This window comes from Adiantum capillus-veneris, chromosome 20 (genome assembly GCF_014529385.1).
Source record: "Adiantum capillus-veneris isolate H3 chromosome 20, ASM1452938v2, whole genome shotgun sequence".
NCBI classification, from domain to species: Eukaryota; Viridiplantae; Streptophyta; class Polypodiopsida; order Polypodiales; family Pteridaceae; genus Adiantum; species Adiantum capillus-veneris.
Window position 1 is genome coordinate 51,151,684 of NC_140950.1, and position 11,300 is coordinate 51,162,983.

The 11,300-nt window shown below is 39.8% G+C and overlaps 1 protein-coding gene across 1 annotated transcript; it reads left to right on the forward strand.

Moving 5' to 3' along the window:
* The first annotated feature begins 8,969 nt into the window (after positions 1 to 8,969).
* Positions 8,970 to 9,583, forward strand: LOC147432498 (uncharacterized). The gene is made up of 2 exons (XM_086491947.1): positions 8,970 to 9,072; positions 9,189 to 9,583. Exons 1-2 carry the CDS (start codon positions 8,970 to 8,972, stop codon positions 9,581 to 9,583), a joined length of 498 nt encoding a protein of 165 aa, XP_086348073.1.
* Positions 9,584 to 11,300: the final 1,717 nt, after the last annotated feature.

The following is an 11,300-nucleotide window of genomic DNA, read 5'->3' on the forward strand; positions in this document are numbered from 1 at the left end:
AAACAACACAATGGTGAGGCGTTTAGCAAAATGACAAGCCATACAGCTTACCCACAATGCATATGCAATGCGGGAAAGCTCTATGGCTTGCCAATTTGGCAAACGGCTCACCATTGTGTTGTTTTTAGAGTTGCGAAGCGATTTTATGGCGTAAAAATCGCTCGCAAACATATAGACAACACAATGGCGAGCTGTAGGCTATAGCAGGCCATAGAGCTTGCCCACAATGCATATGTGTTCTAGGCAAGCTTTATGGCTTGCCATATTGCCAAACGGATCGCCATTGTGTTGTTTTTAGGGGCACGATGTAATTTTAGTGCTTGAAATCACTCGCAAACATATAGACAATACCATGGCGAGCCGTTTGGAAATACGGCAAGCCATAAAGCTTGCCCACAATGCATATGCATTTTAAGAAAGATCTATGGCTTGCCCTATTGCCAACGGCTCGCCACGGTGCTATTTTAAGACTTGATCAAAACCGCTCGCGGACATATAAACAACACAATGGCGAGCCGTTGGTAATACAGAAAGCCATAGAGCTTGCCCACAATGCATATGTGTTGTGGGTAAGCTTTATGGCTTGCCGTATTGACAAATGGATCGCCATTGTGTTGTTTTTTAATATGCGTTGTGGGTAAGCTCTCTGGCTTGCCGTATTGTCGAACGTAGCTTAATCTAACTTAACCTAATGTAACTTTACCTAACCTAACCTAACATAACCTAACGTAACTAAACTTAACATAGATTAACTTAACCTAACTTAACATATAAGATAACCTAACCTAAGTTAATGCAGCTTAATTTAACCTAACCTAATATAACTTAACCTAACATACCTTAGCTTAATCTAACTTAACGTATAAGATAACCTAACCTAACCTAACGTATAACCTAACATAACAACGTAGCTTAACTTAACGTAACCTAACCTAATCTAACTTAACTTATAACCTAAACTTAACCTAAAACATAAACCTCATCAACTACATAATTTGAAAAACGGCATAATTCAATAAAATTTTTCTTTAAAACAAGATTTTTTCATAAACTTAAAAATTTTCTTTCCATAATTTTCTTTTCTTAATATACAAAGTAATTTAAATAAACTTAATATGCATTTAAAGGTTTGAACACTCACATTCGTCCTATTTGAGCAATGAAAGTTGTTGTAAAAGTCCTGGAACCTGCAAAAACGCACACACAAACACAAGGTTAAACCCTAAACCCTAAATCTACAAGTAAACATGAAAACAATCTTACCTAAGTGTTATGCGCTAACCCAGAAGCAAGATTAGCACCTCTGACGGCATGTATTGCAACAGATCTGTGAGAGATGTGGAAGAGGTGAGCTTGAGAAAACGTGCAAGAACTAAGAGAAATGCTTAGAGAAAGCCCACGGTTGTAATTTTTGTAGGTGTCGTCGGTACAGCTGTCCGTACAGCAATCGGAAGAGGCGTCGGTATGCGCATTCGCGCTGTCCTCGGTATACATGTCAGAAGCGGCATCGAAAATTTGAAAACCAAATTTTAAAAAAAACCTTAGCTCCCTCCATAGATACACACACATATCCCAATGCCCACCAGTGACACCGGATTTCAAGTGACCTCTTGTAGTGTGATGCATAAGATGTATGTCAAGAACCTGAACAAGTACGACTAGACAAAGGTGCATCCAATTTACTGTCACTCAAAGTATGCACCAGCCATTTAGGCAAACCTCTAGCCTAAATGGAACGTCCATGATTTTCCACATGGAATACTGAAGAGTAAAAAACAATTTCGTCACGAGGAAAAAAAGTAGAGGAAACAAGAGAGGACCATGCCGAAGAAGATAGAGTATGAGCAGAGTGGAGAAAACGCTTGCTACATCGATTATGCACCAAGCTACGGATGAGCTATGGATGTGAAAAATATTCTTTATTGACATTGTATAACGTCTTGGACTCATTTAGGGATTCCAAATTATATAAGGTATAGGTCTCAATTTATTTCCATAGTAGAAACACTTGGAGTCCATGTATTTATAAGAAGCCTTTTTATGCAAAGAGGATTCATTCTTCAGAGCTCACTCTTGTGTGCTCACTGTATGGGTGGCCTAGCCTTTAGCTTAATACCCATGCTTTGAAGGCTAGTGCATAAGAGAACTCGAAGCTATCCTGGAGAGTGTTGGTCTCCATGGTGACACAATTGAGCTATCAAAGAACAAGAAGGCATCTGAAACTAAACATGATTGCCCTGATAAAATATGTATGGGTGCTTTCATACTACTCTGACTTTCAAAGTTCCATTGATTTTAAATTGTGGAAAAGGTGGGTGACATTACCACCTACAGAGGTAACAAAGAAGCTCTTGGACTTAAGTGTGCTCGTGTGCAGAAGTCTGTAAATGATATTTTCAATTTTCTTGAAAGGGAAAAGATAACCCTTGATGAGATCGTTGACAAGGGAGGAAGATGAACACGAGAGATGACAGAGGGGAAGAGAGAGCGAGACAACTCAGATTCGCTAACCCCAAAAGGTGTGTGTAGAGCACCCACTAAGTACACATATATATTGGGGACTCCTAGCTATATAAAGCATAGGGGTTGGTATATATAGCTCCAACACCCCCACTCAAATAGGAGTCCCTAATTGCGGATGAAAAAACCCTTGGGGTACACGGGAAAAATCCACAGCACCATATACATGCACTATTTATTAGCAATTTTCAAAGTTTACAAAATTCATTTTCCAAGAGCTACATCATTCCATAACATACAATGTTCTCTTTCAAGCGTATTTGGAAGTTTATTAACCCTATAATTGAACTGATGCAAATTCTTCAATATTTTTGAGTAGTAGCTTCAATATCATTGAGGAGCTGCAATATCTTTGAGTCCTTGTACATGCTACTTGACATGAATTTTGTACTATAAATGACATCAACCCAAGAAACATATCAAAACGTGAAGGTTAAAAGAATGATCACATCACATTGTCCTTAGAGACGGTTCACTATGGTGCTCTAGAGATGACACAAAAACAAACGTAACATTGATCCAATCACATGTGCAAAAAGTGGGTACATAAATTCTATGGAACACTAGTGAGGAAATGCAAAATATACAAAAGCTCAAAGACAATGACTAGTCAGAAGATAATGGCTTGGTAAATCTTGTCATCTATACATCGATGATTCACATGAAGAACATCAAACATGCTAGTATACCATCATAAAATGATCATAAAATCATGTGAAGTATTTTATGACAAATTGTGACGTGATCAATAGCATGTATCAAGAAATAAAGACATGGATTAAGAAAATAAAGACACAACATTTGATATCACCTTGAACCATGGATGAAGATGCATCATGTAACTTCACCCATGTCACCATGGAGATCGACCTGTCACTGTAGATCTTGGTGAACCTTGTCATTTCATGGTACAAATGGTGATAGACACGGCATATGTCTTCTCAATAACTTCCTCCGAGGGTAGAGCAATAATGTAATCATCCTTGGTTTGGCTAAGGAGGAAAAAGGATGGTTTAGGGTTCAGGTTTCATTTACCCTACCAATTCATCATGGAATTTTCTTAGCTATGGCTAATTGATGTCCTCTTTTATTGTATTCACCATCGATAATGTACCAACTATTTTCAACTTTGACGCCTGCATGACCTGCTTGAGGTGTTGGTGTCACTCCTTGTGGCTGATAATGAGACCATTCCATACTCTCTAGGTCAAGAACATGAAGTTCATTGAAGCAGGTTGAATGAGAACTACCACCATTACAAGTAGATAATGTCATGCTTGAACTATAGTTGTATGATGAGAACAAGGGGAAGGCAGTGTTCCTACTGCTTCGACATCATCCCACATCATTGTTTCAAGGTCAAGAATATTCAAGCCATTAAGAAGCTGACATTTTGAATCTTCTTTGCCAAACATTAGAAGATTAGAGCCTAAGAATGTGCACATCAAGCTATTGAGACGAGCCTTAAAAATTTGCTCACATACGAGAGGAGAGACTTTGAGATGATTCTCTCTCTAGTGCTCGACATTGGGAAGAGGATGGGGTGTAGGAGGGCCTCTTTATTTGGCATGAGCTTATGGAGGTGATTAACATTTTGATGAATAGGTGTACGCCATGTGTGCAAGAATGGTGGGTGTGTAAGAGATGTGTAAGAGTTGTCAAAGGATGCACTTTCCCCCCAAAAAAAGAAGTGAATAATTTTATGATTTTTGGACTTCCATAACTCCCACATATGATCTCTGATTTGAGCGGAGATCATAGATCTACAATCTACGCGTCGACCTCTTTCCATATACATGCTACATGATATGGTTTTACCTGCTAGATTTTAAATTTCATTTTGGAGAAAAACTTTGAATTCAAATAAACTAACCGTTTTGCAGGTTTGAATTCAAAAGCTGTCCTTTGATTACTTTCTTAATACTAAAGGTTTGACTTCCTTAAAATGCCAAATAAAGAGGCTCTCCTAGACCCCATTCTCTCCCTAATGCATGGGATGCTAATGAGACAAGATTGGTATGCACTCTATTGGAGAGATTTGCTCACAGAAGAGAGGGTGACCCGGCTCTTAGCGGGGACCTAATATGCTTTTGAGTTCAAGAAAAGCAACGGGAAAACCCGACTGATGGGGGAAGGAAGAAAACCTTCAACCGTGGGAAGATGGGCCCACTTTGGGAAAAGTCTCCATGCGTGGCGGTCTGAAACAGTGGATAAGTGATGACAGCATCCAAAATATACAATGTAGTCGGTGATCATGCTAGTCTCACAGACTAGAAATCTCTTGTTTGTGTTCGTGTCCGAACATCATAGCCCACCATAGGCAGATGCTCAAAAGCTTCTGTTAACTCGTTAGGAGATAAGTAGTCAGGTACAACAATTTACTTAGGATCTATAGAGAGCGCGAACCGATGCGCTGCAAGTTGACTATTGTTGGACTGCTATGGCATGTGCTATTTAAAGCCAAACTCGTAGAATATCACTATACGGACAACTCTTGATTTTGAAGAGAGCATCCATGATTGCGAGGCCTTTTGATTTTACCTGGCTTTCCTAGATCTCTATCTAGGGCTGCCACAACTCTAGGCAAATCCTAGCAGCGTTTGTGACCTGCTACACGTTTGCTTTTTTCTCTTGCTTTGTCTCAATGGTTTATAGACAGTCGCGAAATCTTTTTTGTAATTAGATTATTGAGATTATTTGTTCCTACAACCGCTGATAAAACGCTGGTCATGCGTATTATTTTTACTTAAAATAGCATCAAACTAAGAATAAGATTCTATTTCGAACACAGCCGATCAGGACCATGCGACCTCTCAAAAACATGGAGCCTTGCAGCCTCATACATGGTGGCTGAGCTTTTCCCAGGAAATTGCTAGCATCAAACTAAGAACAAAATAATGTTTTGAATGTAGAACTATGCTTTTCCTAGGAAACTACAAGCACACGCTTGGATAGCTCATAGTAGTGATTGTCATCTACTTCTCACTCACCTCTTTTGCAAGCGTCTACAAAACTATTCTATGCAAGTGTCTACAAAATTATTATGTGCAAGCGTCTACAAAAATATTCTTTTGAATGAAGCTACACAAGTAGAAGCTGAATAGGGAACCTTCAACATCATCAAATTGCTAATACAAAGCTTCTTGAATCTGACAAAGTCTAAGCAGAATATTCAAAACAATTAGTACAAGCAAAGACTTATTTTCTTGGTTCTCTGAGAAAGCATCTCCTCTTCATGGTCGGTGTATGCGCCGAAATCTCAATTGTGGTTATCTTTGAAATTGACTCTAAACAAAAGGTTTGCAACCTCAACATTAGCAGTGCTAGATGTTTGCAACTTAAATCCCTCTTGATCATAAGAAACTATTCTACATACATGATTTCAATTTTTGATCCTAGTCCTATAGTTATGTCTTTTTAAGTCTATCTAAACAACGTCAATTTTTTATAGTTGTCTATTCTCATTATTTGAAACTTGAAAAAATGTTGATGGGTGGATCAATAATTTAATACTTATGATGTTGAAGGAAGTGTGGTTGTGCTTGATGATCTTGATTTCCGCAGAATTACTTTCATTTAAGGCCCGATATTTGTTCTTGTTTGATAGAAGTTATTGTCGTTGAAAAGAGAAGAGGCTTCAAATTGGAGCGTTACTATATATCAAGTCGTACTCGTAAATTGTTTAGAAGTTTAGAGCTAGTTTTTTGTCTTAACACAATATTTGTTGTTGATTCTCTTAAGTCTTCAGTAAATGGGATGTAAGTTTGAGTTGATTCTATTTTTAGAGCTGCACCGCAAGAAAGTCCACACAACATGGATGTCATACCTCAAACAAGGGCGGCTACGTTTGGAACAGAATTTTGTTCTTAGTTTGATGCTCGCAGTTGCCTGGGAAAAGCAGAGCCACCATGTATTGGACTGCAAGGCTCCATGTTTGTGAGAGGTCGTATGGTCCTAAGCGAGTGCGTTCAAAACAGAATCCTATTCTTAGTTTGATGATCCTATTTTAAGCAAAAACAACATGCTTGTGCCAAATAGCAGAATTACATATGAAAAATATTTTTGTCACCTATGTTTTGATCTTTGGTGATTAGTAAAGCATGCATCCACTTTAAGTGATGCATTGCTTTGTACATATATAGTCACTATGCTCTTTTGAAGATCCATGAGACCAAACAAAGAATAGCTCAACATGATCCTTGTAGATCGATAGAATAAGGGATCGACAAACATGGGAATAATAACATCAAATATTCATGCTATGTTTGTAGTATACTTGCAAGATTGTACTTATGGCTACCTTAATTTGTTTACACCCACTACTACAAGTTTCCTCTTTCATAAATTCTCCGTTATTCAATACCTATATATATATCATGTTGTTGTTGATATGTTCTTTCATGGTGCGTGATCTTGCATGCAATAGGTCTGAGCATCAATCTTGTTCTTAATCATGATCTCAATAAGCTCATTAATTTCATTCTCAATGTCAATTGCCATTTGATTCTCATCATAACTTGTTGGAGCTATATATGACTCACTCTACTCCTCTTGGTTTCACCTATACATATATATCTTGTCCTCAATGTCGATCAATCCAGAATAACCTCCTTTTTTAAATTACCACACATATCACATTTCTTTTTCTTATTGTGACTCCATTTTCTTTCACCATTTCATGACCGTGATTGTTACTGTTCACTTTCCTTGTATAATCTCATTTTCCATGCATCGTGAAATTAGTTTTGCAAGGTGAGAAGAGATGAGAGTTTTTTGTGCCACGGATGTTATTGCAACTTGTACCGCTTACACTAGGCTAGAAGCTTCTGGCTCATAGCGTTACCATGATCATATAGTGCAACCCCATTTACGCAACAGAGGAACGTCAAGAACAAGCCGACATAGAGTTGGTGGGAAACTTTTCCAGAATATACGGACATAGAGACATGCAGTATCTGTAGGTAAATAAAGACATAACAAAGGGGCAAGCATATGCCATCATTGTTATTGTTAGTTAGTAGTACTCACAATCAACCACGATATAACAAAGCTAATTCGACCTTGTTTTTGATTCTAAATTTGAATGTGGAAAAACCCTACAAAATATCCTAGAGAAGTTGTGTAAAAATCTTCGAATTTAGTCACTTTAGCTCTAGAATTTCTCATATGTAGGTTTGCCAAGATTTTGGAAAAAATATTTTTTGGATGTATTTTTGGTACGCAAGTAGGTCCCCTCCCATTTCAAAAAAATTAAAACTATTGCCTGTTAAGAACAAGAAATGAGCAAGTAGTAGGGGGTACAGGCTGGGGAAAACTCCAAAAGTGAAAGGAATCTTGGAAGATGCCCATGAACGTGGACGCGGTTGTGAGAATTGACAGGCACAATACTCAGGCCATCCGGTTAAGGGTAGTGAGGCAAATGGCAAATCAGCGAATGCTGGAGGGGAAGTGAGGGGGGGCAATGGAAGCCAGGTGAGGAAGGGGACAAATGGTGAGCAGTAGGGTAGGGGAGAAGCAAAACATTGTTTATATATAGAGAGAGAATTGAACTGGAGGCAACCATCTACGCATGGTTGAGTGGTTAGCAGTGAGATTTTGTTATTCTAGGTGAGGTTGTGGGCTGGATTTGCACATATGAAAACAAGATTTTGTAGTGGAGTGCATGGAGCCTCAAACTTTGCCTGCAAAGGAGTCTTGATTCGAGGCAATATGAATTGAAAGCTGCCAGTAGGTGTGGCGTACGAAATTATGTATATAAAGGTCACTTTATGGCATTTTATTCATTCATTTGATCAGTAGGTGATACGATCTTTTAAAAAGAAAAGAAGACGTGAATCCAGAATGATGCTCGCTTTACGAATTTTTTTTTTTGGAGGAGAGAAGCGGCTAACGTTGAGCTGATTGGAGGGGTGAGCTATTGGGGATGCACGACGAACAGATGAAGAAAACGCGGGGCTCTGGATGATGTGGATCGCGGTGGCTGCTCTGCTGTACCCGCCTAGCTATTGTGTATCTTTGTACCCGCAGGTCTTCGGATTATGCATAGCAGCGCATGGGTTTTGTGAGAGGCATGGGCTTTGTGAGAGAGGGGCAACGCTGAGGCTTAACGCCCCCCATAGGGCTGCCCTCGCCCAAGGGAGACACATGGAGTAGCAGGGGTGCACCTTGGAGATGAGCTATGCGAGGGGTAATTTTTTTTAGTGCTAAGGACTACACCTACCTACAGCCCGATGCAATAGCTGGAGTGGTTGAGAGAGTCGCCTCTAAATGGGAGGTGCAAAGATCGAATCTGAATCCAACAATTTTGAATGGTAGCAAGGATGGCCAAGGTACATTTGGAAGGGGAGAATGGTGGGATTCCGAGGCATCTTGTAAAGTAATGAATAAAACAAGAGTAGTGGAGGAAAAAAGGTCTAGTCAATATGGATCACTGGAGGACAAGTCTTGGCATGAGTAAGAAGGTTATGGTGATGATGATGGTGGCACTAGTGCTTCATGTGTGCGCAGCACATGCGGTGCTTCTAGCCCAGACACAGCAGATTCCGTTGCGGGGTGCGTTTTATCTATTATTCTTTTAAATTTATGGCTGCTAGACTATTAACGCTGTTGCAATAATTATTTGTTAACGCTACGTACTATGTGTAATTGCATGGAATTTGTGAGTGTAGAGCCGCGCCTGGCCTGCATCGGTAAACTGTGCTTTATTCTTCCCGGTTGCAAGCAGGCCGATATAGATGACGACCTTCCACCTGATCCGGCCACCAGGGCCTGGTGCCTGCCTCTCCCCGATACACCACGGGTGGAGCTGCAACGCTTGAAGTTCTTCGTGTGCTCACCTAATCTGGATGGTGACCTACTAGTCGAAAACCTGCGTCCACTTACTGCTCTCGTCCCCATGGCCTCCTCCACCAACGACCACCACCACCAGCAGCACCACTCCCATCCCCACCGGGCCCCCGATTCCAGTTCAGCGCCCGTGCCCGCCAAAGTCGGCCGTTTGCAGATCCCGTACATGCAACCCATTAACGCTCCCCTTTGTGCCTCCATCCATGGGCGGGGCTGATGCGGCTTTCTGCTTAGTATTTACCACGCCAGTGCGTATGCCGTAAACATCTAGTAGCAGAAATGTTTACGACCGCAGGGCATTAACTGTGGCGAGATTGGGGGAGTTCGCACCCACCTAGTTCCCACTGATCCAAGTGATCTCTCTCTGTCTCTCTAGTCCCTCCCCTCATGGAGAAAACACGTTCGAACCTTGGATTTTATGTGGGCTCCTATTTTCTCGATTTAGATACAAGTTTCCAGTCCTTTGTGCTTTCAAGTTCACTATTGAAGTTAGTCCTAATAAAAAAATACTTGATGCAGGTGAGGGTCTCTGCCTAATCTATTCCGGCACCACTGAAGAAGAAGACCAACACTTGTGCGAAAACTCCACCCACGACTGAGCTAGCTACTGTCGGTCACCGTCACCCTTGTGACATCATCAACTAATTTTGTCACATTGAAGAATACATGCAATATATTATCTTCTTCATCTAATTCGAATACATTTGTTAGTTTCTTTCGAACTAATATTTCTTTGGTTTTCAGAGTCTAGTCTGTCTCTAAACATTGATCCGTAACATGTGTTGAAAATACAAAAAGGAATGGATTTAGAGCTTGGACTAACATCTTGTTTTTTTTAATGAAATCATAAGCATACCTTGATAGCTTCTCACACATACTCGAATATATAGGAAAGACATTTTGTTCGGTCTTATGAAATACAATCAATCATGCGATTGTAATCAATTTGAACCAGTACTATGCATATCAAATACTCCTATATCCTTGTCTCTTTTTATTAATGCCAACCTTCACAAATAAAACTTATTTAAGGCATGATTCTAGTAATGTAAGCTTTTTAACTACTGGTGTATGACGTCATCCGAAGTAGCTCGTCAACTTATGACGGAGAAATGATAGTTTCATTTCACCATTGTGTTGCTACTATTGGTTTTCTACTAACTTTTATGATCAAACTACCGGAAGATATTGTAAATTCAAAATCTCATTGTTCACAATCTCTGTTCTCTACCTCTGAACATTGGGTCATTAAACATAATGAAAATACAAGTAAATATCTCCTATTCCAATTTTGCACTCTCATGGATAACTTATGTATAGTAGTGTGTTGCTACCAAAAAACAATGTACATAACTCGTATCTTTAGGATCTGCGTCTCTCTCTCTATACATCTGTGTGTGTGTGTGTGTGAGAGAGAGAGAGAGAGATATGCAAAGGACATGAACGTGAAATTATATCATAGTGGACCCCTTAGCATCCTTCATCACTATCATAAGCCTAGAAGAAAACAACTCTTGTAAGCAAGGTAGGTAGAAAAGACTCCATAATGCTAAATTGCAAAAGAACATAGAGCAAGAGGTACAAAATCAAAGCTACATTTAGTTATTAACAAGGGATGAGGGGGATGAAGCTCTAACTATGATGGATGCAACCCACAAGCATATGGAGTACAACCATTATATGTGGAGAAAGAGTCTCCATCTTTGGCGGAGTGATGAACCTTGTTTGGCTACAGCGGAATCATCTTTGTTAAGAGTATCTCCTTGATCTCCATGCTTTTGCACTCACATCTGCTAGAGGCCCTACAATGGCCAGCACTTGCATCATTTGAACCCCCTTGCCCTAATATTTTCAAAGTGAAATTCTTAATGACAAGTAGGTGATTCACACACACACACACACACGCGCACACACACACACACACACATAGAGAC

What these genes read in the sequence shown, in the direction of transcription:
- LOC147432498 (XM_086491947.1), top strand. Translation starts at nt 8,970, where the DNA reads ATGAGTAAGAAGGTTATGGTGATGATGATGGTGGCACTAGTGCTTCAT. An exon ending in ACAGCAGATTCCGTTGCGGG is followed by an intron (nt 9,073 to 9,188) that starts GTGCGTTTTATC and finishes TTGTGAGTGTAG; the next exon opens with AGCCGCGCCTGGCCTGCATC.